The sequence below is a fragment of the Ovis aries genome, chromosome 8 (genome assembly GCF_016772045.2).
Source record: "Ovis aries strain OAR_USU_Benz2616 breed Rambouillet chromosome 8, ARS-UI_Ramb_v3.0, whole genome shotgun sequence".
NCBI lineage: Eukaryota > Metazoa > Chordata > Mammalia > Artiodactyla > Bovidae > Ovis > Ovis aries.
Genome location: NC_056061.1, coordinates 82896116 through 82918546, shown reverse-complemented (window position 1 = coordinate 82918546; position 22431 = coordinate 82896116). Strand labels below are relative to the sequence as shown.

The following is a 22431-nucleotide window of genomic DNA, read 5'->3' as shown; positions in this document are numbered from 1 at the left end:
ATACAGCTGGTTAAAAAAGCCTCACTGTTGTAGAGTGCTAATATGATTCCCATATTGAAACTTACTAATGAATTCCCATTATAAATAGTGGAGTGTGGTTAGGTCTGGTTCCTTTAGCTTCATCTCATTATTGTAGAGTGCTAATGTGACTCCCATATTGAAACTTACTTATGAATTCCCATTATAGTTAGTGAAGTGTGGTTATGTCTGGTTCCTTTAGATTCTGACATTTTAGAAATCTAACTGCATCTTCATGCCATAGCTTCACATGGAGGAACGATTGAAGGAGCAACATGAATTATTTATCATCTACGCCAGCCACGCGGTTCTTTGTGTGTCTGTAAGGGGTGAGCGTACCTGGGCAAAATTACACTTTTATCACTGTTGCCCCCTTCAGACACAGCAGAATGTTAGAAAGGGTTTCAGCCTGGGGAAAAAACACTGCCCTTTTAGGGGTAGATTTTAAATGACTAACTGCACACTCCCACTGCACATTCCTATGGGATTTTGCTGCCTGCAGAGAATATTGCTTTGAATAAAAGTGTGTGATCTGGGGGAGAATAGAAAGGCAGTAAAGATGGCAAAACACAATGGTTTTCTCCAGTCTTTGTGAGTCTTCTGGGTTTGCATGGTGACGCATTTAAGCCCTGGACCTCCAGCTTCTCGTGGGACCGTTCTCACTTTTGTAACGTGAAGCACGTAATCCCACTTTATTTCTGTGGCACCACTACAAACACAAGAGCTCGCTTTTTCCAGGTTACACTTAAAGCAACTGATTGTATCAGGGAAACTGGACAGGATAATAAACAGGAGAGTTGGGATGCCTAAGCCCAATTTCTTTAAAACAACAACAACCCTGGGTAAGTGGCCAAAACATGCAGATGAATGGCCCCCATCTTCTGAATAAATGTGTCACTTTAAACTGAAAGTTCATGCTTTATTGTGACAGATGTGTAAAGTAACACTCTGCTGATGGAGGCAGCCATGCTGTGGTCCTCAGTTTCCCCAGAGGGTGCGCGTGCAGGTGTGTGGGTGGGTGTGTGTTGTGAATACTTCTAGAGGATTGGGGTGGGGGGATGCCTGTGTTTAGTGGGTGGGCTCAGGGATGCTGAACATCCCGTAGTCCTTGAGCTGGTCTTGCAGAAGGAAAGCTTGGACTGCCCAGAGGAGCATGAGCCCCAGCCCCTGTGAGGGGCGTGAGGAGGCTGGGGACCTGTCGAGGCACACACGTCCGGTCCTGCAGGGCAGCTTGGGCTCATTCTCGTGGGGTTCACCCGAGTGTTTGGCTCTCATGAGTTCTCCCGTCTTGACCTTGGTCTCAAGATGGTTGACTGTGCGCCGTTAGTGAAACACACATATACTGATCACAGTTACCTTGAGTTTGTGCTCTTGGGGGTTGTCTGAAAATGTTAGTGCCTCCCTGAATTTGAACTGGGGCCAGTTAGCTGTTCCTTCTGACAGGGCTGGTGGGGAGACGCCTGCCTCCCACTGCTGGGCCCGGCCCGGCCCGTGGTCAGAAGAGCCTGGCTGCTCTCTGGCTCGCCAGCTGTGTTCCAGGTCCTACGCCAGATTGCATGATCACCAGCGTGCTGGGCTCGGGAAAGTTCCTAGAAAGATCAGGCCAGGTGACACTTGGCACAACGTCCCGCTGGAGCTGCTGAGGGTGATTTTAAGTCCCTGTGGTGGCAGGGGCAGTTTTTGCAGGTTGCACAGACCCTCCTGATAACGCTTAATTTTTGAGAAGTTCATTTTCTATGTACTACTGGCTTGTCACATCTTAACCTTAGTAAAACTATTCATTTTGCGGGTTATTTTTCAAAGAGTTGTGTGAACTTTGAGTCAAATGTGAACCTGCTCAGAAACTTAAATAGCTCTTCCCACCGCCCCCACTAAAGTCCTGTTAATAAGTTTGCAAAATGGTTAAAAATGGTGTGTTGATCACTTTTTTGTGTTAATTATTAGCATTGGTCTTAGGAGGTGACTTTTTTTTCTCTTCCTCAGATTTAGAGGTGATCAAGGTTTAGAAGTTAAGAGTCTGAAGTGTGAGCCTCTGGTCATTTGCATTCATCTCAACCAGGGTAGAAGCTTTGTCTTCATTGTCTGGCCCACCTTGTCTGGTCGTTCAGTTTCCGAGTCAGTAAATAATAGAGAAAAGCCTGTTTGAGGTCCAGCGTTTGTCAGCCCCATCTCCCCACTGTAGTCTCATGTGTGGCATCCATTGCAGGCTTCTAAGTGTAACCTGGAGCTGCGTTTGTTCCAGAATGTCTGCGTTTGGGGCTGCTTTTCCCACCTCTCGTATGTGCCCTTGGAACCATAATTGAGAGAGACTCGCTGTATTTTGTGCTTCGTAACAGCCGTTTCATGACTTCTTTAAAATATTGCTGTCAGGAAAAGGAAGAAACTCAGGCTTTATGCTTTGATAAAGACTCTAAAATGTGCCTAGTCTTGCTTCTTGGTAAACTTCATTTCTTGAATGTGTAGACTTGAGATCGGGGAGGAAACTTTCTAAAACCTAGGCCGTTGTATCTTCCCTGCTCTCTGTTATGTTGGGCAGAGACCCTTTAAGACAGACTGGATGTATGTATCCATCATCACAGTTTTGAGCATTAGGGAAAAAATGATGTAGACAAAAATTAGTCTTTACGACTTCAAGTCTATATATCCAGCCAGGGCCTGACACACATTCAGAACTTACATCAGGAGGCTAAATAATACAGTTAATCTGTGTCCTCGTTACATTTCCATCTGAGTGGGAAGAGTTTGGAAAAGGTGCTGGCACCCCACTCAAGTACTCTTGCCTGGAAAATCCTATGGATGGAGGCGCCTGGTAGGCTACAGTCCGTAGGGTCGCTAGGAGTCGGACACGACTGAGCAACTTGACTTTCACCTTTCACTTTCATGCATTGGAGAAGGCAGTGGCACCCACTCCAGCGTTCTTGCCTGGAGAATCCAGGGACGGGGGAGCCTGGTGGGCTGCCGTCTATGGGGTCGCACACAGTCGGACACGACTGAAGCGACTCAGCAGCAGCAGCTGTTTCTGTATTTCACTTGGGAAATGATGAGAAGCAGACATTTCTTAAGCACCATAGTTGCTGTGATACTTTCCTCCGGGGCTGTGATATAAAGTAGCTAGATTTGTATGTTTTTCTTATGCTAGTGACTTCCGGGTTTTTTCAAGTGATAGATTTGAAAATTGCCTGTAAGTAAATGTTTTTAAACCACCAAGTGTATGGCAGTTTCGATGACATTTTTTCTAGCCTTCCCATCAGTCTTCCTGTCCTAGTAATGCTTCCGTGTTTTTCCTGCCTTCATAATTATCCTTTGGATTCTTACGTGGCACTCTGTCCTCCTGGGTGTGTCTTCAGCTGTTCACCCACCTCCCTTCACTGTTGAGGAGGTCTCCAAGTTGCTGTACAGAGCCTTCTCTCCTATTACCTGCAGACTTGGTGTGGGTTCCCCGGGGGCGGCTCCCCGCCTGTGGGCCTTCATGGACCTGTTGTAGGTGTCAGAATGTGGGATGGTGTGTGTGTGCAAAGTGTGTTAACAGTCATCAAAGTATCTTTGTAGAAAAACAGCTTAGACCTAAGTGTCAGTGTGCTTTTTTTAAAGCCACAAGGACACACATTTGAATCCAAGCTGCGTATGTGTGCAGAGCTGGGTGTGTGTGTGTGTGGTGACAGACATGAGTTCAGGTGTGGAGGAGGAACACTCTTGCCATGTTGCTTGGGACCTTTGGATTTCGGTGGAAGACTCAGGCTATGTCTACAAGAACACCCGGTTAAGCGTGATGTGTATTTTTTTCAGATCAATGTCCGAGTGACCACCATGGATGCAGAGCTGGAGTTCGCCATCCAGCCAAACACCACAGGAAAGCAGCTTTTTGATCAGGTTGGTCTCTGCACTTCAGAGGGTTCCCAGTTAGAAAAGAGCATCTGAATCCCTTTGTTGGCTGAGCACAGTCATCACCTCCATCTGCAGCTTGCTCCTCTTGATGGAGCTGACCATTTATTTGCCACCTGCCAGTGGGACCCATACTCTCCAGGGGTGCCCCCTGTCCACAGCCCCCGAGGAGAGGGGACCCCAGGGCCTGAGCCAGGGCCTAACCTGCGAGCCCTGCCTGCCACCTCTCCCACGGGGGTCTCCACAGTCCCCCTGGCTATTCCCTGCCACCTGGTGCAGGGTGGGGGACAGGGCACAGTGAGGAGCCAGGCTGGCATCTCCTGGCTCTCCCTGCAGCCACAGCATCCCGAGCCCCTTGGGTGCCAGCACACACCCCTCCCTTTTAACAAGAGCAGCAAACCACCATGAGGGCCATGATAATTCTTCCACAGAATAGTTCCCGAGCTTTAGGCAGAGCGAGACCTACTTTTCTGGGCCCCATAGATTCTGTGCTGGGACTGAGGGAGGGCCCAGTAGGGTGACAGGGCTGGGTTGGGGGTGTGCATTCCCGGCTACCTGCTCCAATGGTAGCCTTCTGAGAGGCCCTGCCGGTGGCCAGGCGCTGCTTCACACCCCAGCACCGACCTGGAAAGTGGAGCGGTGTTTTGGCAAATGTAGAAGCTGGAGGTGACTCACCCGGGTCCGGTGGAGTCTCCCTTTCATCGTCCCTGAATTTCCCTGAGCCAGTGAGCAGGTCCACTCAGGGGCTCCGTCAGGCACAGGGCCAGGACGTTGAGTGGACAGGACGTGGCTTCCTGCGGGTCAGACCTAGGCCGGGACTGCAGTTGGTGGATGGAGCGGAAGGGCTGGCGGGGAGCGGGGATGGCTGGGCCATGTGGGGCTTTTTCTGGCGGCCTGAAGCCATTCAGCGAGGAAGACGGGGCAGGTTTCCTATCCAGACGTTGAGGTGGAGGGAGGTTTGGCTTGTGGGGAGTGAGAAACTAGCAGCGGGGGGGTTGGAGGAAACCTGGTCTGGGAACCTGCCTCCTGCACTTACTACCATGGAAACCAGACCTGAGGCTTCACCCGAGACTCGGGGGTAAACCCTGATGGGAGTCAACACGGCCCTCGTGTCTTTCACGATGAGGAGTCCTGGGTAGAGACCTTCCACACACCTTTTCTGAGTGTGTGGAGGGAGCAAATGAGTGGGTCTGTCCCTGGCCCAGCAGTGAACAGCCACCAGCAAGCATCCGCACCCTTCTGCCAAAGCCAGCGAGGAAGCAGGCTCAGGGCAGACTTCGGTATTGATACGGGTTTTTCGCTTCCAGTGCGTACAGTCCTTTTTCAAGTTTGATAGAAGTCATACGTTTGAAGAATGGTAACCTTTCTATTTTCAAGGCTTAACATTACGTGTTATAGAATTTCTACAGCGAAATCCTAGGACTCGGTTTTGATGATATTCAGCAAGTGTCCACAGCAAATTGCTTTTTGGCTTCAAGGCACAAAAATAACCAACGTGGGACTCTCTCTAACCAGCCACGGGAGACTTTTCCCTAGTACTAGAGAGAATTTAAAACGGAAGCTCTCCCTATGACCTGGGCTGAATTCTCCCTTCCTGTATCAGAATTTCACATTTCTAGGGGAGGTTAGAGTCACCCCTTGGCGCGTGTGAAGCTGAGCACCCCCTTGTCCCTGGAAGCTTGCTGCCTCTGCACGTGGGCACCCCTGGTGGGAACAGCCACACCTGCGGCACACACACCTTTGCTGGTGACCCTGGTTTGTCCCCCGTCTCTGTGTGCCCCCTGCAGCCCACCTGGCTGTCTTTACTCAGGAAACTGATGGGGGCCAGAGCAGTAAGGGTGACATTATAAGCTTTGTTATCCCTAACACTGCTGAAACGTGTATTAAAGCAAGTGTTTCAAGGACTTCCCTGGCGGTCCAGTGGTTAGGACTCGGGACTTTCACTGCTCTCGGCCCAGGTTCGATTCCTGGTCAGGGAACTAGGAGCCCAGACACCATGTGGCCTAAAAACAAAAAAGACTGGATGGCTGGTGTCTGTTGGTAACAGGCCGCGTAGGGAAGGCTGCCCGGTGTGACAAAGCCAGTGCCTCGCTCTCGTGGAGGGTCTGCTGCACCCCGTGGCGGGGCTCCCTGGGGCCAGTGCCCCTCCAGAGAGCTCCTCATGACAGTTCCAACCCCCATCCCTTTCCTACAGGTGGTTAAGACCATCGGCCTTAGGGAAGTGTGGTACTTTGGCCTCCAGTATGTGGATAACAAAGGATTTCCTACGTGGTTGAAACTTGATAAAAAGGTAAGTCAGAGTTAACTATTTACAGGCTATTAATTGGGTTTGGTCTGCTCTGTTGACGTTGAAACTCTGTCTTTTGTTTTCTGTTCCTTTCTATTTGTGTAAAAGTTTTTATAGACAGAAAGGTTGCTGGTTTCAGGTAAACTGGGATAGTGGATGGAAATTAGACCCTGGTCTTTCTCCTTACTGGAGTACGTGATGCATAATCGCTTAGGTTTTAGTTGACCTTAGTTTTGTTGTTTTTTTTTTTTTTTTTTTTCTCCCTAATGAGACTGTTAATCTTAAAAACCATGAATCATCCAGTGTTTTGTAAGTCTTGTTTACTGCTTTGTTCGGGCCTGTGATAAGAGTTCCTTCCAACTCTACAGTCTGGATAATTCCATTAACAATTACAAAGAAAAGCAGTAAGCTGTGTCTTTTCTCCAGACCGTTTCTCCCTTTTCTCCAAGTCCGCTTTCCTCCCGTATTACTGTACCTAGCAGCAGGAGGGCAGTTGGAGGCACGCAAGAGCTGGGGGGAGGCCGTGAAGAGTTAGTGAGAGCGAGGCCGTGGTCCTGGGCTGGCCTGGCCCTATGGACAGAGGCCGGATTCACAGGTCACTTGGACAGGCCCCGGAGTTACAGCATCGCCACCCCAGAAAACCAGGGCTGGGGCTCTTGTGAGGGTGTCACAGGATTCTCACCTGCCTCTGTCTTCCATGCTAAAAAGGTGACTTTCAGAGTCACCATTACCTTCTGAAAACCGGCCTGCCGGACCCTTTGAGCCAGTGGTTCAGCTTGTGCCGGGCTGGCGGGTCTCTGTCTGTGGGTGGACCTTGCAATGAGTGTCTGGCTTCCCCCGACCCAGGTGTCTGCCCAGGAGGTCAGGAAGGAGAGCCCGCTGCAGTTCAAGTTCCGGGCCAAGTTCTACCCCGAGGATGTGGCTGAGGAGCTCATCCAGGACATCACGCAGAAGCTCTTCTTCCTGCAAGTGAAGGAGGGCATCCTCAGCGACGAGATCTACTGCCCGCCTGAGACCGCTGTGCTCCTGGGCTCCTACGCCGTGCAGGCCAAGTTCGGCGACTACAACAAGGAGCTGCACAAGGCCGGGTACCTTGGCTCCGAGCGGCTCATCCCCCAGAGGTCAGCCGGCGGGCCTTGAGGGCGGTGGGTTGGGGTCAGCGAGCAGGGCTGGTGCAGGGTGGGTTCTCTGCAAGGCCTGCAGCGCAGCACTCCCCCAGGCCCTGATCCCCTCCGCCCGCCCGCCCCTGAACGGGGCCTGCGGTAGAGACACTCAGCAGGGCAGGGCCGGCCTCACAGGCGTGACGTGGCTTCTTGGCTCTCCCTGGTGGATGATAAGTTGGCCCCTGTTAAATCTTTTATTTACTAGTGGTCACATAATTGACCCCTTTTGGAAGAAGAGGCTGCTTAGTATAAAATACCTTTTCAAAATTTTTCCAGAAGACAAGGCTCCTCTCATTCCAGGTTCTTAATTGTCCAGTTCTGTTAATTGTCAGAAATGTTGTATATTAGGAAGTAGATGGTTTTATTTGGGAGAAAAAAAAGTCATGGTTTGGGTGAGGCTGGGCCGTGGCCGGTCACTCGCCTCTCCCAGACTTTGGGGTGATTGACGGCCCTGCGCCCTCTTCCTTTGCCACCCAGAGTCATGGACCAGCACAAGCTCACCAGGGACCAGTGGGAGGACCGCATCCAGGTGTGGCACGCCGAGCACCGCGGGATGCTCAAGTGAGTGCTGGGCTCTGTCTTCTCAGGGGAGACTCCCGTTACGGTCCTTCGGGGGACTCGGTGACCCGCTCGGGGCCACTGGTGGCCGGTTCCTGGCAGGGAAGGTGTAACGAGCTGCCAGTGTGGTTTCTTCTTAAAGCCAGGTGTTCTTCCCTACTTCCCCAGAGCCAGAAGTGGTTCAGATTATACCTTCACACCCTCAGGCCTTCTCCTTGTTTGAGAGGAAAGAAAAACTTGTGTCTGAGATGCTTCAGTTTCATCCTGGGGGCCAGAGCATTGTTCACAGACCATCAGGCACGCTGTTTCATTCAAAGTCCATAAGGTGGTTGTCCTTAAAAGGGTGTCAGTGTTGAAAAAGATCCCGAGAGAGAAACACTTGCTATTAAAGAAGCACCAGAGGGGCATGTGGGAGGTCTGTCCTGTCGTCCTCTCGGGCGCTGGCAGCAGCGCTGATGTCCTGGCAACTGCACTTCATGGGCAGTTTGGGCCTTGGAGACCGTGTGTCCTTGGCCTTTCCTCTCTGACCCGAGCATCTTCTGTGCTCCTAGTGAGGTGGATCGGGGAGGGCAGAGGCGGGGCAAGCTCCTGGGGCCCCCTGAGGCATCACGTGGGCGGCCGGGAGACAGGATCATGCCCAGCGATGGGGTTATACAGGGAAGTCCTCTGCGTCCAGAGGAACCAGTGTGATCCAGTTTGGTCCTTTCCTAACGTGTGAAGGGTGTCAGCGGTCAGTGTCCAGGACGGCTGGGGGCCTGCTCGGGTCACAGGCTGGCAGAGGCGCCGCAGTGGAGGCGCTGGTGTAACTGTTGCACGCGGCTCACACCCGTGTCCGTTCTCCCCACATAGAGACAGCGCCATGCTGGAATACCTGAAGATCGCCCAGGACCTGGAAATGTACGGGATCAACTATTTTGAGATAAAAAATAAGAAAGGAACAGACCTTTGGCTCGGCGTTGATGCCCTTGGACTAAATATCTATGAGAAAGACGATAAGTGAGTCGAACTTTATGTTGTCTTTTGTTGGTGGGGTAGTCGGGCCTGGAAACAGTGCGGGAAGTGGCAGATATGCACGTGGGTTACCGTCAGTATTTACCTAGCAACTGATCGGCCCAGCGTCTGCCGCTTAAAGGGCTTCACAGCTGTGACGTGGCCATGTGGGAGGCTGGTCCAGAGGTGCGTGTTCCTTCTCTCCTGTTATTTCTCTCTCAGCCTGCCTATCAGCCCATGTAGCACGTGGTGAGGGGCCCAGCAGGGGGACCACCAGGGTCCATGACCTCAGAGGCTCTGGAGCTTGTGAAAGACAGAACAGAGCTGCAGGAGGGCACCCCACCCCCTCCTCTGAGGCTACCCACAGCTACCAGCTAGCAGTGCTAGGCAGCTTGAGGCTTGTGCTAATCTGGCCAAGAATATTTGTGATCTTACCGAGATCTTAAGATTCTGTAAACAATAGTCTTTATGTACAGACAGTTTAGCTAAATCCTCAACTTGTGGGAGGTATCCGATTGCCTCTCAGAGTGTTAATGTTTGTTGACTGGGCTCTTCTGCAATGCAGGGCTGCCTCCGACCCCGCCCCGACTTCCTTTGCCCATCCCCGTGGTTACCAACTCTGCACAGATGCCTTTTTCCTGCCAAGGAGCTGGATTCACAGGAAAAGATTGTTCTGATTGAGCGAGGGCGCGTTTTCTTTTTTTTTTTTTTTTGAGGGCGCGTTTTCCACGGCAGGTCCCTGCTGCTTGGTCTTGGAGTGGTAGCTCCCCTGTCTTACCTGCTCTCGTGTTAGCGGTCTCTGCTCCCCCATGCCCCAGGCACGCTGCCCCCCGCGCCATGATCAAGAGCAGACTAGCACTGCTTTTGACAGACGATGTCGTTTGTTGTTTGGTGATTCAGTGTGTCCGACTCTCTGCAACCCCATGGCCTGTAGCCCGTCAGGCTCCTCTGTCCATGGGATTCTCCAATCGAGAATACTGGAGTGGGTTGCCCTTTCCTCCTCCAGGGATCTTTCTAACCCAGGGATCGAACCTGTGTCTCCTGCATTGGCAGGCAGTTTGCTTTCTCCTGGGAGGTGAGGTCTGTGTAGGACATTCCCTGCCCCAGAGTGGATGGAGGAGCGCCTTTATCCACCCACCGGAAGGCGTGGTGCCAATCAGAGGACTCTAGTTACACTTAGGCCGTGGCTCGCTTAGAGAGGAGCGCAAGGACTCATCTGAAGACCCAGAAGTGAGTCCCTGAGGACTCGGTGCACTCCTTCCGCTGGACCCAGGTGTGACCAGCCTGGATGAGTCAGGGTCTCAGGACCAGTCCTAGGGGAGCACCATGGCCTCGTGATAACATGCGTGGGAAACCGCTTCTGTCTCTGAACTGAATGAGCAGATCTTGTAACATAGCCACAGCCAGGGCTGTCCCAACAGGTTTTTCAAGCTGCGGGACACTGCCAGGGGCAAGAACTTGCTGCTGTCAGCTCATCACCACGCCTCCCCACCCACGTAAATGCCCCTTTCCTCCTAGGAGAAACCTGAGTGAGCCGCTTGGCTCCCCCAGCCCTGCCTCTCCCCTCCGGCTCCCACCCACCCCTCAGCTGAGCTGTGGAATGAGTGGCCTCTTAAAGGGTCTTCTCCCTGAAGAAGACCCGGGGGGGCGTGGGGCACGCCTTGCTTCCCCCCTCCCCGCTCCTGCGGGCAGGTCGCTTAGTTCTTCCGTAGTCAGAGCTGTGCTCCTTTGAAGCAAATACTGACAAGTCCCTTCCTCGGATGAGCAGGAGATTGTGGCTGGGTCTGAGGAACGCAGTGACTGCGCTTAGCTGTGGTAAAGCTGTGTTAAAGGCTGACCCTCAGCCGTGGAGCTGATGGTGGAGCACCATGAGGACCTGGAGCGCTGCTCAAGGGAGAAATCTGCTCTGTGATAGAGACCTGGTGCGCTTTGTGAATACAGGCTGAGTCACTTCAGTTGTGTCTGACTCTTTGCAATCTCATGGATTGTAGCCCTCCGTTCTTCTCCGTCCATGGGATTTTCCAGGCAGGCATACTGGAGTGGATTGCTGTTTCCTCCTCCAGGGGATCTTCCTGACCCAGGCATCGAACCTGCATCTTCTGTGGCTCCTGAATTGCAGGCAGATTCTTTACTACTGAACCACCAGGGAAGCCCTGCAGATAAGCAGGTGTCTTTACTGAAAAGCTTATCCTTTTTTGTATTAAACATGCCAGGATGGGGGATGTTTCTTGGGGTTCCTTTTATATTGTGTATGTAACAGTCAAGTGGGAAGTACTTGTCTTTCTGTAAACCCTTGATTCAGAGAGGAGAGGGCGTGGGCTGCTGACGCCCGCGTCAGCCTGGGGCAGGGAAAGTTGAGATTAGCCTTGTGACAACTGCCCGGCCAAAAACAAACCCAGAAGATTAGAGGAGCCTGATCTGCCGCAAGCTCTTGGGCCTTTTGGAATCCCTCTTTCCCCAGCCTCGTTGCTTCCAGAGCTTACTCCTTTGGGCCTCTGTGTGTGGGTTGTGGCTGCAGCAGGAGGGGATGGGGACGAGATGAAGGCCGGTGTCTCTCCCCTCACATTGCTCACCCATGCTTGTAATCACACATCCTGATTTCCATTTCGTTGATGAGCGTTAGAAATGCTTCACCCATTTGAAAATATGTAATTCTTTCCAGTTTCTAAAAATTTTGCTCCCAGCAGGTATTCTCTTCAGTGGGGAGGGGCACTGGTGTTACATCTTTGCGCCTTATTCATCATTGGTGGCTTACCTGCATCTCCGAGGAGAACAAAAAGGGATTTTATGATTCGTGAATTCACAGGTATATCAGGATCATAGTTGTCAGACCATCCTCTCCTTTCTGTCGTTGGTACCCCAGTTTGAACACAAAACAGATTTTATTTATTGACTAGCTGGGTTTCTGACACAAGTTTGTTTCCACAAGGACCCCTCCGGAAAGAGTTAGAGCACCTCGTGGAAGAGGTTTAAAAGCCCAGCTCAGACTGGCCAAGAAGAGAGTCTGGACACGTGGTGGGGGGCGCCTTGGTGACTGTTAATGCGGCAGAAACAGGGTGCAGGGAGTTTTTGGATGCTCCGGCCCTGCAGAGAGGGTTGGTCCCTCCTGATAGGGGAGGGCAGGGCCAGGTTAACCGACTTTTCCTCCACCTAGAGGTGTCGGCAGACCTTTAGGCTCATCCCTGCCCGGGGGGTGGGGGTGGGGGGTGACTTGGCAGTTCTGCCTGCTCTTCCCCATCTCTGAGGCCAAATTTTGATCTCCAGCCCGTCCTCCCACCAGACCTTTTTAAACTCCTCCAATGAAAAGTTTCAAATGAACTGCAATACAGGAAGTATTTTATAGCGAATCCCATATGCCTGCAACCAAGGTTCCACTGCTGGCATTTAACCTCTTGCTTTGTGACGCCTCCCCCATCTACATGTCACTACCCTCTGTCCCCACACCCTCCTTTGGACACATTTTAAAGTAGATTGCAGGCATCTGTATACTCACCCCAAAATGCCCATTAGTTACTAGAGCTCAAGTCTGTTTTGTGGCTTCCCAGGCAACTTGGTGGTAAATAACCAGCCTGCCAGTGCAGGAGATGGTGGGTTTGATGCCTGGGTCGGGAAGCTCCCCTGGAGAAGGAAATGGCAACCCACTCCAGTATTCTTGCCTGGAGAATTTCATGGACAGAGGAGACTGGCTATAGTCCATGGGGTCATAGTTAGACACGACTTCGCGACTGAGTAGTAATATGGTTGTTTGGGTTTTTTTATGTAAAAATTTAAATGAAATTCACAATTCTTGAGTGCTCATTTGCTGATATTAGATACACACATGCCTGCAAACTCCTGTCACAGTGTGGAACACCATCATCACCGTCTGCTTCATGTTTTGATTTTTTTTTTTTTGGCTGTATCAGTTCCCCGACCAGGGATTGAACCTGCACCAATGCATTGGAAGCTCATAGTCTTTAACTACTGAACTGCCAGGGAAGTCTCAAATTTAAATGTTTTTAACCATTTTTTCACTTTGAAATCATTTCAGACTTCAGAAAGTTTCCAAAAATAGTTAAGTGCAAAGAATTCCCATATGCCCTTGCCCAGATGTTGTTCAGTTGCTCGGTCATGTCCGACTCTCTGTGCCCCGTGGACTGTCGCCCCCAGGCTCCTCTCTCCATGGGACTTCCCAGAGTGGGTTACCATTTCCTTCTCCCGGGGATCTTCCCAACCCAGGGGTCGAGTGCGCACCTCCTGCCTTGGCAAGTGGAGCCACCAGGGAAGCCTCTCCCCACGTGTTAGCATTTCACATAAAGCAGGGTCCAGGTAGCACAGTCAGTGTGTTCACCCTGATAGGCGATGCTCTTGACAGTCTGTGCACGGTCTTCCCATGATTTCAGCTGTCCATTCGTGTCCCTTTTCTGCCCAGGATCTGCCTGGAATCCCACCTACATTCAGTCGCCACCCTTAGCTTCCCCCCGACCCCCAGTCTCCTTCCATCTGGGACAGTCCCACAGTCTGTCTGTCACAGCCTTGACACCTGTGAAGAGTACTGACATTGACTCTTGAGAAAATCCCTCACCTCGGATCTGACCCTTTCCCACGATAGGATCTGAGGTGTGCACTTTGGGCAAGAATCCCACAAAAGTGCTGCCATACCCTGCCGCATGGCATGTGATGCCGGAATACCCTGCTTTTGGTGTTGACTTGAATCTCAGGGCAAGGTGACATCTGCCTGGCTTCTTGCAAAGATACTCTCCTCCTTTTTGGGATCGATAAGTATATTTAGGGAAGAGTCCATTGAATATCCTATTTATTATACTTGGATCTATTCTACATTCATTATTGGGACTTGGATGAAACACTTATTACTGTGGTATTTGAGAAGTGATTTGTTTTAAAGATAATTTTGTTTATAGATATTAATGGAATTCTACTGAAAGGAGCCACTTTCTCCTCTCTATTCATTGTTTAGTTACTGACATTAATATGGACTCATGGGTATGTGTTATTTTGTTGCTCAGATTGAGATTTGCGTTTTGGAGCTCCTTTGAGTTGGCTCCTATGCCCTCCTCTGACCCCAGATTTTCAAGTCACTTCTTACCTCCAGATGTCCCAGACCCTGCTCCAGCCCTGGGATTGGCTGTTTCTCCAAAGAGCTCTGGTTCCCTGTTATTCTCGAATTATACTTAAAAAAAAAATTCTTCTTAAAGTAAGGACAGACTTGGGCGTCCCAGGTGGCACAGTGGTGAAGAATCTGCTTGCCAGTGTAGGAGACATAACAGACGCAGGTTCAATCCCTGGGATGGGAAGATCCCTTGGAGGAGGACATGGCAACCCACTGCAGTATTCTTTCCAGGATAATTCTGTGGACAGAGGAGCTACAGTCTATGGGGTCACAGAGAGTTGGACATAACTGAGCATAACAGACTTATATAAATCATTTAGAAATTTTCTCTGTTGGTCTTTTTCTGTTTGTGTCCTGTAAGTAAACTCAAGAAAAGAAAAAGAAATACCTTTGTCGGCTTACAATTATGGCCAAGAATTAAAGGAGGTTCTTTAACTCAAAAGTGAATCAGAATTTTCACGGATAGTCCTTATCTTTGTTCCTACAGTCACGTTTATGGAGACTCTAGATTGTTATATGAGGTTTCACTCTTACAAAGATAAACTTTGCAGGGACAGCAGAAAGCAGAAGCTGGAGGCCATGGAGACCGGGTGCCCAGCTCTTGAGAGAAACATGCCTGTCTAGCCTGAAGGTCCGAGTTTTCTGTGTTAGAAGCTGTTGGGAGACACCCAGATAAAACTAGGAGCCGAGACCAAATCATTGGCTCTTGTAAGTTCAGGGCGTGGGAAGCCCGGTCCGCAGTGCTGACTGCACGGCTGAGGCTGGTTCCAGCACCTCTGCCCTTCCCAGCATGCTGGCCGTGTGTTCTGGAGCAAAGTGTTCTGAAGCAGCTGATGCCTGCGTGGTGTTTCTCCTCCACAGCTTTTCAGTGGAAGGACGGAGGCTGACGTCCACGGCAGGGACAGATGATGTGCTGAGCTCCTTTTCCAGTATTCAGAGACCTGTAAACAAAATGACTTTAAGTGATAGGGCTTTGCCAGTGGTTCAGCAGTCAAGAATCCGCCTGCGAAGGCAGGAAACTCGCGTTCGATACCTGGGTTGGAAAGATTCCCCTGGGGGAGGAAATGGCAACCCACTCCAGTATTCTTGCCTGGGAAATCCCATGTAGTCAGGCGGGCTACAGTCCTTGGGTTTGGCAAAAGAGTCATTCATGACTTAACTACTAAACAACATTATATATCTCATATGTGATGATTGAACAAACTCCCTGCGTGCTTTTTTGAGTGCTGTGAAGCGTGTTAACCAGACGTATTTCAAGGGGCACTGATGGTCCTATAGGAGAGCGCTTACAAAAGGATGCATACCAGGAGGGCTTGGCCCTTAAACCACAGCCTGGCCAGTGCCCTGACTCCTGGGTCCCAGAAGAGGCTTAGGTGCCCTCTCTTGGCCTTCAGAGGCCACCCCACTGCTTTGACCCGGCTTGCATCATCATAGCAGGACCTACGTTGCTCATCCGTTTTTGGTTAGACATGCTGGTAGGCAGTGGAAGCCTCTCCGCCCTTTTTCTTTGCTAAGTTGGAGGTTTATGGTACACAGGCAAGGAGTGTTTTTGACAGCAGCATCTTTGAAAGATGCCTTGAGGATCTGTCCTTACTTCTGGAAAGGTATCCAAGGTAAATGTATTGCAAGAATAGGGTGGAGGACTCTTCCAGGCAAAAGCCAGAAAAGGGCTCCTGGTGCTTCCCAGAAAGAGAGGAGGGGCTTTGTTTCCCATCTGGGGAGGAGGGATGGCACCCTCCCATCCTAGTCACCCCAGTTGTGAGGAGGGTGGGGCTCTGTCTCCCAAGGGGAAAAAAGAAAGAATAGGGTGGGAATTATGAAGTTTGTAGAGCAATGTGGTCTTAAATTCATAGTGACCCTTCCCAGGAATGCTAATTAAAACCCCAGAGTTTCGGCCAGTGGTGGACGAGTCGTGACGGGGTAGGACCGCAGTGGGGCTCTCGTTAGGGTGTGATCCAAGCGCTGGCCTGGAACACGTCCAGGAAGGTGTCTGGCCAGCCAGGAGGACCTGCATCATGCAAATGAAAGCCAAAGGAGCCGCATCCACACCAAGCCTGCAGCTCAGCAAGATGTAACAATTATACATATGCGAGCACCCGGCATCAGAGCACCTAAAGACAAACATTTTCTGAAGGGAGAAACAGACAACGATACAGTGACGGGGGGACCTGAACACCTCCACTTGCAGCAATGAAGTGGCCACCTAGACCCAGTCAGCAAGTAAAGGCTGGACTTGAACCATGCCAAGCCCTTTCCTTCTCTGTTAGTGAGCAGCTGCTCTGGGTAGAGCAAAACACGGGACATACTCTAGGCCGTCAGAACATGTGCCTGCCTGGTGTTCAGAGAGCTCAGTAATAATGCAGTAATGTGAATAACACAAGAATAGTTTGTGTCATAGAAGGGACGGCACCTGGAGAGGGCGAAGGGCTGTCGAAAGACGGAGAGTGAGCTGGCCTGAGCTGCAGGTCTGGGAATGGTTGCAGGGGCGGTGGGGGGGGGAGGTGTTGGGTGGGAGATCCTTCCAGGCAAGGGGTGGCAGGCAGTGAACTCTGTGTTGATAGGATGGGCTGAACCCGGCTGCTGGGGCTCGGTTAGAAGGCTCTTGGATACCAAGTTAAGGACTGTGGGTTTCATCAGTAGAAACTGGGTGGGGGTGAGGGCTGTGTTGGCATTTTTGAGGAGGGGAATGGAGTGACCAAACGGGACATTAATCAGACAGGCAGACGGGAAGTAGGCTGCTGGCCCGTGAGAGGTGTCAGGGTGGTGATGTGGCAATGAATTGCAAAGGATGGTTGTTAAGAGCGGTTTCAAAGGATGAAAGGATGTGCCAGGCTAGGCATCCAAGTTGACCTCAAGATTACAAGCCGCAGTCACTGAGAAAAATGTGTTAAATGGGAGCGTTATCCAGGCCTCGTAGAGCTCGATGTTCACTGACCCCCACCTGTCAGCTCGCCCAGCATAGATGGTAGCTGTCTTGATTATGATGGATATTACATGTTGTGATTCTTGGACTCGCTTTATGCTTTTTGTAATTGAACTTAAAAAAAATGGGTTTGTAAACCTTTCTTTAGCCAATCCAAGTACGCATGTAACTTCTCCCACCTTTTTTTTTCTTGGACCTCAGGTTGACCCCGAAGATCGGCTTCCCCTGGAGCGAGATCAGGAACATCTCTTTCAATGACAAGAAGTTTGTCATCAAGCCCATCGACAAGAAGGCTCCCGTAAGTCCATGGCAGTCACCATTACTGCTTTTCATTCTGGCAGCCAAATGCATCTCCAAGATAACAGATTTCTGTGCGTGACAAGGAGCCAGTGATTTCAGAACTGCCTGTGCAGGCGGATGGGCAGAGGGGAGGAGTTTGTTTTCTACTCGGAAATCTGTTCTTAAAAAAACTGCCGCTTGAAGGAATTCTCTTACCCTCCTTAGAGCCTGTTGTGAATTTTACCAAAATTACGGTTTGGAAGAGGACTTCGTGTTTTGGGTAATCTTGGTTCCATAGTTAACAGCGTTAGGCTGAGAGACACAGCTCCGGAGCCCTCCTGGCCTTGGGCGCGCTTGCTGATGGCTGCCGCTCAGGGGACAGCGAGCGCGTGGCATTGCTCTCTAGCTGTTCCTCCCCTGGGGGTTAGTCCTAAGGGGAAAACAGAGGTCTGAACACCATGGGGTCAAGTATTGTCCTTATTGAGAGGCGGTTTCAGTACTCCTGCTGTTTGCAAACTCTTGACTCCTGCTCCATGGGTAGTTGAACAGTTGTTATAAATGAAACAAACATTTAATACAGACTCTCAGGCGCCATGGTAACAGGTCACATTAATATGCAGCACCACGAACCAAGGGTCATAGTGTACCCGCGTGATGTGGGCGGTGACATGGGGCGGTGAGGAGAGCCTGCGACCCGTACAGGCTGCACTTGAGATGTTACTGATTGTTCAGAGCATTTTTTAAGAAGTTTACGGACAGAAGCAGGAATTTTAGGTAGACTGTTGAAGAATTAATTAAGTTGCATGTGTTTTCAAATTGGGTTTAAGTTTAGCTTTTGAAAAGCTGAAAGGATATAATCATAAACTCCCAAGCAGAGGCAGTTGTAATGCACTGAGTTGAGTTAGCCGAGTGTACTTTTACTATAATCTGGTTTTATGTGAAGCCATCACTTAAAGGTGAAAAAAGGGAGAAGCCTTTGCAGGTCGCGTGCTGCGTGTCAGGTGTGTGACTCCAGGATGGTGGGCACAGCGGAGCAGGGCTGTGAAGTATGGACACCAGCGGAGAGGTGAAACGGAAGTGAGGGAAGTGCCCTCTGGCAGTGCAGTTGCAGTTAAAAGCGTAGCTGCACAAATCTGGATGGAGACGAGAGGTGGGGGGTGGGCACCAGCTTCGGGTGGCTGGGTTCAGGGGTGGGGGGCTCATGGGGGAGGTGGTCTCTGCTCAGGCACCTTGTGGCAGTGGAGTAAAGGACTGGTTTGGAGGAATGAGTGAGTCCCTGAGGCCCCCAGACCTCCCAGGGCTGCTTTGCCCAGTCTCAGGCTTTGTGCCTGGGGTAGTAGAGAATTTCCAAGTTTACACTTTTACTTAGAAGAGAGAAAAGGAACCCCCAAGGTCACCTTACTACACGGGCAGGGACCCCTGAGCCCATGTGGAGGGCAGCGCCCAGGCAGCCCCCAGCTGAGCCCCAGCCCCGCGTCCTGGCCTGGTGGCTCCTCCTCCCGGCCGACCGCTCAGATGCAGCGGTTTGGGGCCCCGTGTTGACTCCTGTGCTGGGATCTTCTGGTCATGAACGGTCAAAGCCCTGATGCAAGGGTGTCCCTGCTTTGGGCCGAGATACAGCTGGCTCCCCTTGGAAAAGGGCCTCTGGTTCGTGCCCCATGAAAAAAGCAGAAGGGTGGAGACCTGCCCTTGACAGCAAGCCCTGCCCAGCCAATTGAAGCAAGGGGCGGCCTGGAGGCTCACCGGCTTCTCTGGGGCCTTGGATTCACTTTCCTCGAGCTTTCCTGGTTTTCGTTTTGAGGATCTCATTCTCTTGCCAGAGTTAGACAGCCTGCCCCGAGTCACATCAGGAGGCCTGGGCTGGAGATGTGGATTTAGAAATCTCTGAATATTGTTAGCCTTTAGTTTTTAACTTGAAGTCAGAAACTGGCCACCTTCAAAAGCAGCGCAAGGCGTTTCCTCATCTCCCACGCACCGATGGGTGCCTTCGCCATCCCCGGCACTCACAGGCCCTGTGTCCAGGCAGCTGTGTGCTCTGGGGAGTGTCACCTGCAGTTCTGACCCTTGATTTTTTTTTTTTTTTTTTCCTTTAAGTGACATTTTTCATTAGTTTCTTTGCAAATACTTGGGAACCACAGCCAGGGCCCACCTGGCTGGGTAGCACGGCTGTGCAGTCGTGAGAGGTGGCTTTCCCCTGTGTAACAGGAGAAAGGTGGATAATAAAATACCTGTTTCTCCCTGCTCCTTGGGAAACCCGATGACTTAATAACAAGCTGTGAAACCCCAAGGAGAGCCCCGCCCAGGAAGTCCATGGGCTCTAGGGCTTGCCATCACTCCCTCCCCAGCGTGGGCTCTAGGGCTTGCCATCACTCCCTCCCCAGCGATTGTGGACAGGTGGAGAGACCGAGCCCTAAGTAGGTCCTTCCTGGGCGTGTCCACCAGCTCGCCTGGCAGGTTCCTGCAGGCTTCAGGAGTCCTGGGGTTGTGCAGCCCTGGTCCCTTGTTTCAGACCACCCTCCCCTGTTCCAGTAGCGGCATCTGGATGCGGAGGGTGCTGTGGTTCCCAGGAGCAAGGACAGCAGGAAGAGGAAGCAGATAACTAACTTTCAGGCAGAGTTTCTAAGCCACACTGTCCCTCTGTCACCTGTGTTAGTCACACAGGTGACCAGGGGCCAAGAAAGAAGACTGTGTCCCAGGCCCACGCGGTCCCAGAGTCAGGAAGCCCTTGGGTGCTGTGATTTCTGTTGTTTTCAAGAAGGCTTTCCAGTAGCGGTGTCGTAAGGCAGCCCAAAGTCTGAGCCAGGCGTTTCTTGTATCAGCCAGCTTTCACTGTGCCAGACGCCTTTCTCAGTCCCCAGGAAAATTTTGTGACTCAGTCCTGACAACAAAGCCACTGATTGTACAGCTGAAGACCCTGAGGCTCTCTGAGTGGCGGAGGGACTTGCCCAGGGTCATGGGGTCAGACACAGCAGGGCTGCGTGAACGGTCGCCCGGCAAGTAGGTGTCCACACAGAGCATGGGTTTAGTCCCAGCAAGGTAGAGGTAAGCGAACATGGCCCAGTGCTCCAAGAGGCTGTCCCAGGGTGGAAGACAGAGGACAGGCTGGCAGGGTGAGGCGCTGGCAGCCCCTGTGGCCGATGTCTCCCCTTGGCTGCAGTGGGCACCTAAGTGACAGCCGCAGAGGAGGAGAAGCGAGCCGGGGGTGCTGTGGCTGCCGGCGTGTGGGATTGGACACAACAGGCCGAGGAGGGGGTACCGCGGAGGCCTGCTGTGGGTGAGAGCGCAGCTGAGGGGAAGGGGGGGTCAGCCCGAAGGCTTTCATGTGCACCAGGACATTCATACGGGCTCCTGGAGCTGCCCAGCTGGCACTGAAGTTCCAGCAATGCCCCAGTCGGTGTGCTGGCAGTGGTGGGAAGTGAAAGCTTGAGGTGGAGGAGACGGAAACTCAAATAGGAGAAGTTACGCTGTCCAGGCAAGAATCAGAGATGGGGCCACTGGGGGCTGGAGACATCAGAGGAGGATGTTAGCCTCAAGGTCAGCCGCTGGTCCAGCTGCGGGGTTCCGGTGAGGGCACAGACAATCCCTCTGCTTGTCCTGGAGGATGCTCCCCCCCCCTGGCACGGAGGACACCTGCCCCCACTGCCCCACCCCGTTGCTGGGGTCAGGGGCTTTCCCTGTCTCTCGCCTTTTACAGGAGAAATCTAGAACTGGGTGGGGTCGGGTTTGGGAGAAGCAAGCCAGAGGCCCGGCGTCCCCGAGTCAGAGTCCGCCCTGCTCTGTCCTGCAGGACTTCGTGTTCTACGCCCCACGCCTGCGGATCAACAAGCGGATCCTGCAGCTCTGCATGGGGAACCATGAGCTGTACATGCGCCGCCGGAAGCCTGACACCATTGAGGTGCAGCAGATGAAGGCCCAGGCCCGGGAGGAGAAGCACCAGAAGCAGCTGGAGCGGTGAGGGGGCGGGGCGATGGGAAAGGGGCGGGGCAGAATGGTGAGGGGCGGGGCTGGCGGTTCCCTGTGTGCGGGCCCCCTGAGGCGGGGAGCCATCAGGGCACCTGAGGTCCGTGCTGTCACCAGTGTCCTCTGCCGGGTGGACAGGCCTGGGGCTGGGACGAGCAGGCTGCTGTGTGGACACCAGGCTTACCTTCCCCTCCTGGAAACAGGCAGCAGTTGGAAACCGAGAAAAAGAGGAGAGAAACTGTGGAGAGAGAAAAAGAGCAGATGATGCGTGAGAAGGAGGAGCTGATGCTCAGGCTTCAGGACTACGAGGAAAAAACCAGGAAGGCTGAGAAAGGTGGGTGGGGCCTCCTGGGAGGAGGGGCTCTGGTCCGGTTGTGATGGGAGGGTCGGATAGTGGGCACACAGGCAACCCAGAGGGACCTCTCTCCGTTAAGCTCACACCCAAAGTAGAGACTTTCAGAAGAGACATGATAAAGTGGTTACTTGGATTAGAAGCTAGTTCTGTGGGTTCTGTGCCAAATGCTTCTGGACGTAATCTTTTTAAATTTCCCCGGGGTCCGATGGGGTGACGTTTGAATTATCCCCGTTTCTGATGAGGATGCGGAGGTTCGCGAAGGCTCTGCCAAGCTCACCCAAGCCGTGCTGCACGGCCCACCTTCTAAACCGACAGCGGGCGAGCAGTCTTGATGAGAGCAGCTGGGCGAGGGGTCAGCCAGCCTGGAGGGTGTCCTCACCCTGGGGATGTGGTCCTCTGAGCCCCAAGGAAACAGTTGCCCAGTGCTCTCCGCAGGGTCTTTGGGAGGAGCGGCCCCAAACCCGGTCCCCTACTCCACAGCATGGGGGTGATTCCTGCCCAGGTTCCATCCTGTCCCCTGGGGGGAAATCGGGGCAGGACTTGAGGGGTCCCCGACCATACCTTGAGCGGCTCTGGTTCTGCGCTCTCTCTAGAGCTCTCTGACCAGATCCAGAGAGCGCTGAAGCTGGAGGAGGAGAGGAAGCGGGCCCAGGAGGAGGCGGGGCGCCTGGAGGCTGACCGCCTGGCCGCGCTGCGCGCCAAGGAGGAGCTGGAGAGGCAGGCAGCGGACCAGATCAAGAGCCAGGAGCAATTGGTAGGAGCCGCCGGCCTTGTGCTGAGTTACAGGGAGGCTGCCCCTGGGGACTGGCAGAGTGACTGACACCTGCCTGATGATCATTTGTGCATTACGGCGGCAGGGCTGTAAAGTGATCTGAGGGTGTAAGGTGGCCGGTGGGGAGGGAGCCC

General features: G+C 52.3%; 1 protein-coding gene across 3 annotated transcripts in view; it reads left to right on the top strand.

The window, feature by feature from the left end:
- Positions 1 to 22431, top strand: part of EZR (ezrin) — a 45634-nt gene that overhangs the window by 20851 nt on the left and 2352 nt on the right. For all 3 annotated transcript variants that reach the window (XM_060419304.1, XM_027972625.2, XM_027972626.2), the window contains exons 3-11: positions 3805 to 3888; positions 6095 to 6190; positions 7034 to 7308; positions 7828 to 7911; positions 8758 to 8904; positions 17133 to 17229; positions 20998 to 21161; positions 21374 to 21504; positions 22119 to 22279. In XM_060419304.1, coding sequence (XP_060275287.1) covers positions 3805 to 3888; positions 6095 to 6190; positions 7034 to 7308; positions 7828 to 7911; positions 8758 to 8904; positions 17133 to 17229; positions 20998 to 21161; positions 21374 to 21504; positions 22119 to 22279 — 1239 coding nt within the window. The remainder of the gene's footprint in view (positions 1 to 3804; positions 3889 to 6094; positions 6191 to 7033; positions 7309 to 7827; positions 7912 to 8757; positions 8905 to 17132; positions 17230 to 20997; positions 21162 to 21373; positions 21505 to 22118; positions 22280 to 22431) is intronic.